Below are 11,926 nucleotides of genomic sequence, written 5' to 3'. Positions count from 1 at the left end.
CGTATGCTTCCAGTTCAGGAAAGGGATGGTGATCCCCAGTATTCAGAAGGATCATGCCTAGGTGGGAACACACTTCATTTAGGCCATTAAGAAGAACAGAGAAAAGTGGAAAGAAGCACTCGTGCAAATGGTAGTTTGTGGTCCTGCTTTGCTTTGAGCAGGTTGTTGGTCCAGATGGCCTCTGTAGTCCTCTCCAGCTTAAATCTTTCTGTGATTCTGAATAAAATAAAAATAATAATTGAGCTACTTAATTACAGTTCTGAGGATCTTAGGTACAGATAATTAGTTTCTACATCACAAGAACCTGGAAAAACTGTCTCCAGTAATGTTTGTGCCGCATTTTTGTGATGGCTAATGAGCATGTCTTTGTATATATACATAAAATATATGGGTATACTCTAATTTTGTTTGTGAACCTGGAGAGAAGCAGTGACCTAGTTTGCTCAGAAATGACACCATTACTATGGAAGAAAATCACTAGAACTCTGTTTAATAGCATTGCTTATAATAAAAGCAATAGCTTAATAATTATCATAATAATGAAAGGAACTTTAAGGATTTCTTCATAATGAAAAACTATTTTGATGGTTCAAAAAAGCAAACCTGTAAGAGATGGATGGACAGCCAATTGACCAGTTTGTCTCAGTCTGAAATACGTTGAGGCTGGACTTGGTGGACATGGTGTATCAGCAGATAGCAGTCAGACTTGTATAAAATCAACTGGTGTTCCCCCCCTTCATGTGGTGGCAGAGAGCCTTACAGGTATACACTGCTCAAGAGATAAGTACCAACAGATCTAAGTAAGGATTTCAGTTAGCATCTCTTGGGTATCTCAGCATCAGTAGGCAGCCTGAAAATAGGCTGTGTTGTTCCCTCATATCATTCCCCAAAGTGGGGACAGTATATTTGTTTCCCAAAAATAAATGAATACAACAGTACCCAAATGTCTTTTCACAGAAGCTGTGTTCAGGCAAAAGTGTCTCATGAATTCTGTTAGAGCATTCATTTTCTCCCTGTGCTCTATTAGGCAAGCAGTGGTTAAAGGCTCCCTTCCACATCCCTTTGCTTTGACACTGTTTGGGGACACGTTGTACTGGACTGACTGGAACACACATTCGATCTTGGCCTGCAGCAAGTACTCTGGGGAGGACCTGCGTGAAATACATTCCAACATCTTCTCTCCCATGGATATCCATGCCTTCAGCCAGAAGAGGCAGCCAAATGGTAAGCTGTCTTGCTGTCTTTTTTTAATTGCAAGCTGGAACTGATTTGCAAAAATCCTAATTAGTGTTTCTCTGTGGTGCTGGGTGGCTTCACCTACGTCATGATGCAATTTTTCCAGTGCAGAGAATAGCAAAAGACCCAGAGGGAAACCAGATATTCTCCATATTTTTTGCAGGGATTTTTAAGTGCAAGAAATCCCCCATCTCTTACTTTTTTCTGCCTGACACGTTTATGCTGTTGTTGTATTTTTCTTTTTCCTGTACCATAACTTCAGGCAACACATTATTTTTATTTTTCAAAGTGGTAGTTCCTGAATGGAAAGTAGTGTTAATTTGGCAGATGATATTAAGCAGGACTAGCTTTGTGTAGTAACCACTGTCTTAACCATTGTGTTAACTTACTGTGTTTGCATTTTGTTTTTATATACATTCAGCACCAGTATGCTGTAGAGTTTGTAAAAATGAGACTAGCAGAGCTGAAACAAAGTTCTTGTTTAGAGCTAAGTGTTACTTTCCCAAGAAGGGAAACCTCCAACATCCATGCATTTTGGTACCATAAATACCCCACTACTCAACACTTGGAAGTAATTCTTACTTGTTCTGTGTTTATCATTTCCTCCTTTAATCTGTGTTGCTGCCACTGATTCTAGCACTCAAATGCCGTATGTGTCTTAACACATGATATGAGGTCATTTGTTATCAGAAGCATTAATCTGTGTGATTTATGTTTAACAGCTACAAACCCATGTGGAATTAATAATGGTGGCTGCTCCCACTTGTGTTTGATGTCTCCTACCAAGCCCTCTTATCAGTGTGCATGTCCCACTGGTGTGAAACTTCTTGAGAATGGAAAGACCTGCAAAGATGGTAGGCTTTTTTTTTTAAAAAATCCTTTAGATTAAGCAGGAAGTAGCTTTTGGAGGGAAAGGGATTCTTCCAGATGCACTATATGAATGATTCACATTAATGGTGGCAAATTCTGAAACTATTTATGCTTTTGCAGTACACATAAAAGTGATTGGAAAATGTCCTCTACATTTTAAAAAGGACACAGTCTCGTGACCAAGGGGCAGTTTCCCTCTAGTTACAAAATTTAAGTTGCAGTTCTGTCTCTGTCTCTAACTCCCTGAAAGTTTTGGGGGGCTCTTTGGAAAGGTTGTTCCCTTTTCTTAGAGGAAAAGATACCTACCTCCTCTGTTGTCTCTAAAATGTTACTTGATTATTGATCATGAAGTATTTGGCTAATAAGATTGTACAACAACCCCTTCTTTAAATTTTTTTTTTAAAGTCTGATGTCCATTTATTATACACATACACCTGACATCTCTCTCTGAAAATAATGCCATGTTTTTAGAGGTGCTGAAATCCCTAAAACTCAAGACATGATCAAGACTTAGAGCTGCAAGCGCTGACCCAAAACTACTTTTAGTTTCTTATTGTGGGTTTTAAATTGTTATCTTTTCTAAGTGTAGGTCTTGTGATGTGCTGCGGTTGCTGTAGTACACTAAAAGGCTCAAAATTAACACTGGGTGATAATTAGCTGGATCATAAATAATCATCTTTTATGCAGATCATCTCTCTAGGACAAAAGTAAATAGAGGAAGAAATGATACAGCAGAGCTTAGTGTAAATAAGCTAAATAAAATGTATATGGAAATATTTTTTTTTCTGAAGTTTTATATTTTAAAAATTATTCCAGGCTTGTCAGCTATGTTCAGAGTTTTCTTTAATTTCATGCTATTTCATGCTTTCTGCTGATTATTTTTGTGTGTCTCTGTGAAGCTTGTTAAAATAAATTGCTGCTTTTATTTGAAAAACAGCTCCCAATTTAGCCTGGCAGGATTGTTTATAAGAATTTCCCAATACACAAACAAGATGTTTTTCTTCCATTTCTCTTGGTGTAAGGAAAAGCTTTAATAATATTACTCTGTGTTGGTTTTATGTAGTCAGAAAGTGACACAAATCCATGTCCTTCTTCAAAAATACTTGATATGCAGAGATAAATAAACTCCAGTGTATCAAAGTAAATTACTGTGGGTAAGTAGAGGAATGGTATTAAAAATCCACCCCTAAACTTCTCATGGAGAGATGTTCAGAATCATCAGTTCCCTTTTTTTAGCTATTTCTTATGTCTCAGAACTTTTAACTGTTGCTCTTTCTCCCACTCTCTGAGCACAAGAAGCTAAATTTTATGTTCCCAGTCAGCCATAACATAACTTGATTTATAGAATATAAGCCCCCACTGTATTAGAAATATTGTTAACCAAGTTGCTACAGTATGTTGTCCAGTTGTATGCAAAAATTTTTTTACAGGAACATTTCTCTTCTGCTTGTCAATATCATGTTGCATTTTAAACCACCATTCTGCTTCTGTATGTTTTGGGAACATTCTGCCTCTGCCTGAACAGAGGAACAAAAGAGTGGGAAGGGGAGAATACTGAGACTGTTTATTTAGCTTGGTCTTAGAGAGGAGACAGCACATAACCCAGATGAAACAACCTACTCCAGTTATTCATCAGGTCCATTGGTTTTGTGCAGCTTTGATCCTGTGCAAGGCTGATTTCTGACATATTCATGCAGGAAGTTCAGCATTTAGAGCTGAGCATGCCCCAAAATAGTGATTTTTTTTATTTTTTATTTTTTTCCCCCCCACTCCTCTCTCCCTTAAAGGAGGTGCAGATCTCTAAGTAGGCTTAGGGCTTTTGCAAGTGACCTGCAACTTTCCAGAGTTCTTCAAGGCGCAGATTCACTGGAATTTCTTCCTGTAGTAGCAAAGGCTGCAATTGTTGACTTGGTGGAGGGAAGAAAGCATGGTGCTTGAATAGAGCCAGAGTAGCCTTAGACCAGAGTTCAAGATGTAACTCTGGATTTGTCTATGTGGGGACTTCCTTTCTTAGGCTCCTCAAGGACCCCTGGCAAGTAAATTTGTTTTCTCATTTTCAGGTGTGCAGGGATTGATTCTGGTTTCTTGGGCTGTTTTTTTCCCCTTGTACTTGCCTGTTCTCTGCATCTGCTGTGAAAGTAGAGTGGAACCCTGAGAACTGAACATTTTTACCTTGGATAGTTTCAGTAAACAGCTGTAATGCTGCAGTGCTGATTAAATCTCCATTTGCAGTTAGAATGTGTACATGACTGTGGGAGACTGGTTACTGAGAAGTGAAGAAAATTGAAAAATTAGGCCGAGTTTCTCTTCTTTAAGATGGTTTTGTCTTCTAGCAGTGGATTAAAATCAGACTGGTTTCTTAATCGATTTGTTTAATGGTGAAATGAATCTCTTTTAGAAGAGAGCTTCATTTCATGCTGTGCTGTGGAGAATACTGGCCTGTGCTAGAAAGATTTTGATGGGTGAATTTTGATTGTTGTGTTTGTGGTGTTTGCAGTGCTTTGGCATTGACAGATGATCCTGGCAGCCAAAGGTGAGGCTGGCTGACCCTCCCTGAGCAGTTTCCATGACAACCAAGCATTTTTGAATAATCTTGGTTTATAGGAAATCTTTTCCTCCTCTTTTCTCCCAGTGCTAATTTCTCCATTTTTGTAGTGTTTTTTAATCATACCTTAGAGGAGTTTTACTATTTCTTGTAAGATCCGTGAATATACATACACATTCCAGTTTTGAAAGATTTCTCCACAGTGTTTCAGGAAGGGGTAATACCTTAGAATAAAACTATCTATTTTTCTAATACCTGCTAATACAAATCTAAACAGTGAAGTATACTGAGATGCGGTCTTGTAGCAAGGTTTTAGCTCCTACATTGCTTAGGTGAAAGTTTGTAAATCCTTGACCCTCAAGCAAAAGAGAGGCAAAGTAAATTATTTAATGGCCAGATATTCCTCTGTCAGTAACATGTGAAGCAGAAAGTCCTTTCTCAGTACCCAGGCAGGACCCAGGTCTTCAGCCAGAGAGCTTTTACCACCTTGTGTCATATTCTTGGTAACGTATTGTTCTTCTGCGCAACATACTGGAACTTCTCTTTTTCAGTATTGTGTGTGCTGCTGTTCTGAGTTTGGCAGTGCTACATCTAAATGACTCTTCAATAGTTGTAAGACAAACCTGAATTTTCTTATATAAGTGAGCTTATCATTGGAGTTACATTCTTATTAGTCCTTGAAGATCTCTCTGTCTATGTGCTCAGCTTCTGTCTTTGCCTGTAGGGAGTTTTACTTGTGTCCTGCAGTTGCTCCCACCAATAGTGAAATGTGGTTTAAACTGAGAAAACCAGTGGTGACTTCAGCTGAGCGAGAAGGTGCAAGTTGCCTCATAAAGAAAAAGCAGTGCTTTACACTTTGTTTTTAGCCTTGCATTGGCCAGCCTGTTCTTTTCCAGGAAAAAAGTCTTTATTTTGCCTATGAATACTCACATCCTATTTTCCTGGTAGGGGAAGCAGGAATGAGAATTTTGTACTTCCTTTTGCAATTTAGGGCTGTCCACTGCCTAATTTCCTTTGTCAGGGATAGCCAGGATCCCAATTTGTCAGCACAGATCAGGATGTTAGTTTCACACCTTCATTCTTTAATTTCTTTTAAAGGAAAGAAGAAATATATGATTAATTTCCCATGCATGTTCTTTTGCCCTTGTAGTTTTAAGGTTGAGCTTACATGAAAAACTGTTGTTTGTATTGTCGTATCAGGGACTCTTTCACAATAGTGACTTTAAAACTGGGGAAAAAAATGTTTAGGAATTAAATGTTTTGGTCAAATGTGAAGTAATTCTATTTGGGATGTATTAATAATTGTGATTTCTCAGATACAGGAAATGAATTATATATGTCTTAGGTCTAGTATTTCTTTTGCATGCATTCCTGAGCCATGTCTCTGTGTAGCTCAGCAACCACTGGTGGTTTTAAAGTTCAATAACTTACAAATAACTGAGGCCTGTATATCATTGAGAAGATGTAATTAATTGTAAAGGTTAGAAGGGCATTGGACTTAAAGCTGTGCTGTTGCATGTATCTTCATGCTTGCTCTGCTTCCCCTTTTCTCCTCCTTTCCTTGACTTCAGTTAGCACACAGATTTAAATTATTTAGATTTTTAATAGTGAATTTTTGAGGCAAGTATTAGTTCCAGTACTAATGTAATGCACTGTCTGTGAGCTTGTAATCCCAGCTTTCAAAGTGCTTAATAAAAGTAGGCTAAATCTCTCAAAACTAAGAGTCTGGAGTAAGGCTTATATGTCCATATTTAGACAAATGAGGGACTTGGCTTTCAAATAATTGTTAACTGTCTTGAATAGCCTGTGACTTGAGGCACTTCTAAAAAGAATCTTGAGCTTAGTCCACAAATTGAATGGTTTGGAAGCAGAAGGAAAACCGCCTCAGGTCCGCATATGCGTGCAAGGTCAGAGTTCCGGCTGCAGCCTCCATGTGCCTTTTGAAAGGATCTAAGCCAGCTGAGGTTTGAGGTGTTTTATATGTTTGTGACTTGTTCCAGTTCTCCTAATAAGTCCTGATAGAAGTTTTTAAAAAGCCAAAAAGAAAGTTATGTTTGTATGCAGCCTGCATTGTCTTTTTCTTTTTTTGAAATACGATTCTGTACTTGTGATATTCTCTCCCTCATGCTCATCATTAGAGGTTTGATTTTTCTTAGAGAGGCAAGGCAAGAGGTTTGGAGATCCTGCTGTCATCTTAGCTTTGCCTTCATAACTGGTCTTTGGAGCAGAAGTGAACAAAATTGATTTTGTCATGTCCTGGCACCCTTGAGTACCTTAAGCATCTTCTGAGTGGTGATCAGTGCCTAGCCAGGTAAACTCCACACAGCTGGTGTTTGACACACTTTTGAGACCACCTGGGGTTCTTTTCCCTGATTGTTCTCAAGGCGGTAATGGGATCAGTCTATAAAATACGCCCAGCTCTTGCATTTGTTATTTCTGCTATTGTCAGGACAAGCTTGAAGGTATTTAGAGTGATCTTTCCCTCAGCCTGCCTGGAGGTGTGGTGCAGTTTCTTTTTCCCCGAGAGGAATGGCTGCTGATCTAACTATGTAGCTGAGGTGTTGGTTTGCAAATGTTTGGGTAATAGCTCTGAAGTAAGCTTTAAACTTTTTATCGCCTGTTTGGAGGGTTGAGGGCTGGTGTTTGATGGAGGGATTGGAATGCTGGCCAAGCCCCCAGATAAAGACCATGAAATTCGTAGCTCGGGGTTCCAGAGTACAACACGAGTTAGCTGAAAGCCAGTCATTTCCCAGTACTGAATTAAAGCTTAAACACAGTGGGTTGTTTGACTAAACAACAGTGTTTCAGGGTGAAAGCAGGATACTGAAGCTGTTGAAATGGGTCCTCTTTGGGAAGAATGGGAAGGTCAATTGGTCAATTTTAAGGGTGAGTTCCAGCAAAGGCATGGTTATACTGAACTGAGTCTTTCTGTAGATCTGGCACTGGTTCTTTGAAATGACTGTCAACTTCAGCCAGAACACACAAATTATTTTTAAATAATGCCTTACACTTTTTCTATATATGATAGACAATATATATGTTTTGAACTCAGAGGTTAGGGCGTTTGCTCTACCTTTGGCTTACTTGTTAATGCAAGAAAAGGTATCATTGTTTGGGGTTTTTGATATGTTTAAAAGACAGGTTGGATAAATGACTGTGAAGTTTTTTCTTAGAAAATGTAGAAGGGGTTTCTTCCTTGAACCTAAATTGTAGGGACTAGTTATGTACTAAGACTTTCTATGAACATAATGCATCTGTCTGCTTGAATCTTGATGCTGAATTTTTTGTTTTACTTAATAGCAACAAATACAGATGTACATAGAGACTGCTGTGTTAAGATTAATTGCTTCTGTAATTTTTAAAAAACAACGTTTCTAACAGGCTTTTTTTCCATTGGCTATATCACAGCTTTACAGTATTTTGAAGGATACATAGGCATGTAATTACAGGTTCCCTCCTCCTGATTAATTAATGCGTAAGAATTACTCAGTAGAAGATCAGTTGAGTAGTGTGTGCATGTATTTCTGAGTACAAGGTGGTTTAGGGCAGAGGATCCCAAAGCTGATCTTAGTCCTTTCTGGACTACCAATCAGAAACACTTCTAATAATATCCTCAGCTTCAGTTGCTGAAAGGTGCTGTTTCTTGCAGCACTGTGAAAGTGTCTTAGAGGATTTTAACACATTAAACTTGCTGTAAATGAAGCAATGGCTGCTTTGGCATTTTTCCAAGCTTTGGCATGCAGTGAGGTTTCAGCTAGCACCGACATCAATTACTGTCCTATTTTAAAAAACAAATTTGGCATCAGACACCAAAATTCTTCTTTCCTCACCGACTTACTTCAGTTGTAACTCTTTCAGTCTTCTAGCTCTTGTTTATAGTTGTTACACATCAAAATCGAGACATGGACACAATGTGGCTTGGCGATTGCTCATTTTCACTGCATGTTCATGCATTTGTTTACCTAAGCCTTCCCCACTCTCCCCCTCATCCCCCATCAGCCCCTGCCAAAGCCCGTCCTCTCACTCTTTGAGGAGAGCCATTGCACCACACTTTCCCGGCAATTATGCATGCATTTTTCACCTTAGCTCAGGCTTCCCTCAGGCCTGAGCTGCTCTTATCTCCCTAAGACTCCAAACTGATAAGCCAGTTTAATTAGAATGGGGTGTGGTGGTTGTTTATCCTTCATTACCTTGAAAACTGGTGACATAGAATAGAAAATTAAATGAAAATGAATTAGATTAGACAATAAGTGCAACTGTCGTTGATACTACCATTAAACATGCTGTGTTGTCCATGTGAAAACAACTTCTAAGGTGCAAGCTGATCTTAGTTATTTATTGTGGTTCTGACTTTTGACCCAAAAGCCAGCAATACTTTTGTGCACTCTGGCACAAAGTTACTTTATAAGACACTGTTATTTATCTTCATGTATTCAATAAGTTTGTTAACAAATATGGGAGGTGACATACAACCTCTGTATGGTCACTGCACAGTGGTCTGTTCCCAAATCTGACGACTCCAATAAGAGTTTCTCAAAAGAGAAACTCCTAGGGTTCTATGTTACATTTTTTCCATGTATCAGGCGTTATTGAAACATGCAGCTTGTTTGTCATAGTTGTCCTCTCACCAACGGCAGCAACAGTCAGTAAATTATCTAAATAATTGGTTTCTCATCTAAGAGGTTGCAGACCATCTTGTTGATTTGCATAAAATAGCAGCATAGTTGCTGCATATCTGTTTCAATAATTTGGAGAGAATGATATGGATAGAGAATATGTGCAACATGATACATTCTGGGAAAGGAAATGACCACTGAATTTTCTCTCTAAGTACATCTGACTAGTTCTGCAAAAGAATAAGCAGAGACATTGCAACCAGTTTCACATCTGAAGCCTTGGGGTGGAATTCTCTGCTGGTACACAGCAGTTTTGTTAGGTCCTGTGAAATCAAGGTAGCTAGACCATGTTGTTGAAAAAGGACAGACTCATATTCTCTATTTCCAGGCTTCTTGCACAGTGTTTGCAAAGCATTTGTGTTTGTCCTGTTCCTGCAGGTGCCACTGCCCTGCTGCTCCTGGCCCGCCGGACGGACTTGAGGCGCATTTCCTTGGACACCCCTGACTTCACGGACATTGTGCTGCCACTGGAGGACATCCGCCACGCCATCGCCATTGACTTTGATCCACTGGAAGGATACATCTACTGGACAGATGACGAAGTGAGGGCCATCCGCCGCTCCTTCCTTGATGGCTCAGGCAGCCAATTCGTGGTCACCGCTCAGATTGCACATCCCGATGGCATCGCTGTGGACTGGGTGGCCCGGAACCTGTACTGGACGGACACCGGCACGGACCGCATTGAAGTCACAAGGCTTAATGGGACCATGAGGAAAATCTTGATATCAGAAGACCTGGAAGAACCCAGAGCTATTGTGCTGGATCCCATGGTTGGGTGAGGAACTGTTGGCATTTTTTAAAATACTAGTAATGCGAAGAAGATACCTCTGTCTGCTTCTATGTAGATAATGGGATGCAGTGATAAACTTCTGAGCTTTCTAAATGAAAATACTGGGATTCTCTGATAGTTAAGGCTCCAAGGCACGAGCACCACTGCAGTTTTTACCACCTGGGTAGTCACCTTATGTGACTATGTTTTATTATTTTTAAAAATATTTTTGTGGACTGCGTGAATCAGCTTGTTTCTTCTAGCTAATAGCACTGGTTATATTGTCTTGCTGAGCAGACTGAAACTGTAATTTTGTGTGTTTACATGCCAATTCTTTCTGAATGGTTTGGGCATCCTTACCTATGTAAGGAAATATTTTTGATTTAGAAATGTAACTTTCTGCATGCTGTGTGGTTTTGGGAAGAGTAGTCCAAAAGAAGCTATAAGAATATTGGAGGTCTGGATTAATAAGGTTTTGTTTCCTTTGCAGGTATATGTACTGGACTGACTGGGGAGAAATCCCAAAGATTGAGAGGGCAGCATTGGATGGCTCAGACAGAATTGTGCTGGTGAACACCTCACTTGGCTGGCCAAATGGGTTGGCACTGGATTATGCAGAAAGCAAAATATACTGGGGAGATGCAAAAACAGACAAAATAGAGGTTTGTAATTGTACCTGCATGTTTTATTCTATGAAGTTATAGAATGTAGTTTTGCTTTTCTAAGTGTTCATATTCTGATACAGACAGAAAAGATGATGGGATGGTGGTTGAGTTGTGCTTTAAAAAACAACTCTGTTCTTAGCCTTTGGGCAAGTTACTTGCTATTCTTCCCTCATTTTTTGTGTAAAATAGAAATTATATCCATGTAGTAGAGCTGTCTTTGTAACAATCTGTGATAAGGACTTGTTAAATAAGTCAGTTCTTAGGTCATCAGGGGAAAAAGCTTTTTACTGGGATTAATGAATGTCATTTAAAAAAAAAAAAATCTTTCATTCTTTGCACTGCTCAGTTTAGAGCCTAGTAAAACATACTTTAAAGAAATAAATCTTACTTCACATAAAATTATTTGTACTTCCAAAAATCCTTAATACTTCACATCTCTCTTCTTTTATTAGAGTTTTAGCAAGAGTATAGATTTTCCTTTTTTTCTGACATGTCCAGTTGAAACTTTTAATTTTAAAGAAGGGCACTTTTTCTTCTCTCCCACATTGCAAGTCTTGCATTTCTTTTGTTGTGTAACAGTTATGAAACAAATTTGACATTTATTATCTGTCAGTTTTTGAGAAAATAGTATTGTTTAGCATTTGATCAGTTTGCTGTCAAAAGCTTTAGTTGGAATTGGAAGACTTGTCTGATACCTGGTGCACAGGTCTGCCTTTGCTATATCCTGGTAGATTTGTCGCCTTTAATGAATTTCAGTTTTCCTTGTTGATTTCTAGCCATTGCAGATAACTTTTAGCACTTATCATATTAGGCACAATCTTATTCTAGACTTACAAAGCTGTTTTTACTTATTTATAACTATAAATAAGTCAAGGTGGAGTCATAGTCATGTGCTGGAAGGTCGCATAATTGTTTGTTCTCCTTTAGAGCCAAAGTAACTCCAGTCCTGCAAGGTGAGTTGTTTTGAAGCACTCCTTGAGAGAGCCTCAGGAAGCAGAGTTTTCTTTGTCCTGAAAACAAGATTTATAGTCTGTAATTCACCTACTATTACACCAGCTCTTAGAAAAGAGGAGAAAATAGTGATGCATAGAGGTATATTTATAAGAGATTGAGCACTTCAGCCCTAATACTGTTTTCAGCCTTGAATGCATTTTGCAAAAGGAAA

At 38.8% G+C, this 11,926-nt stretch overlaps 1 protein-coding gene across 2 annotated transcripts in view; it reads left to right on the top strand.

Moving 5' to 3' along the window:
• Positions 1-1,030: 1,030 nt before the first annotated feature.
• LRP6 (LDL receptor related protein 6) overlaps positions 1,031-11,926 on the top strand; it is a 59,024-nt gene continuing 48,128 nt past the window's right edge. For both annotated transcript variants that reach the window (XM_015653265.1, XM_015653170.1), the window contains exons 1-4: positions 1,031-1,224; positions 1,959-2,090; positions 9,706-10,102; positions 10,587-10,758. In XM_015653265.1, the coding sequence (XP_015508751.1) occupies positions 1,185-1,224; positions 1,959-2,090; positions 9,706-10,102; positions 10,587-10,758 (741 nt within the window). In that variant the 5' untranslated portion in view covers positions 1,031-1,184. The remainder of the gene's footprint in view (positions 1,225-1,958; positions 2,091-9,705; positions 10,103-10,586; positions 10,759-11,926) is intronic.

The sequence above is a fragment of the Parus major genome, chromosome 1, assembly GCF_001522545.3.
Source record: "Parus major isolate Abel chromosome 1, Parus_major1.1, whole genome shotgun sequence".
NCBI lineage: Eukaryota > Metazoa > Chordata > Aves > Passeriformes > Paridae > Parus > Parus major.
Note: the sequence above shows the minus strand (reverse complement) of the source record. Positions and strands in the feature narration are given on the sequence as shown.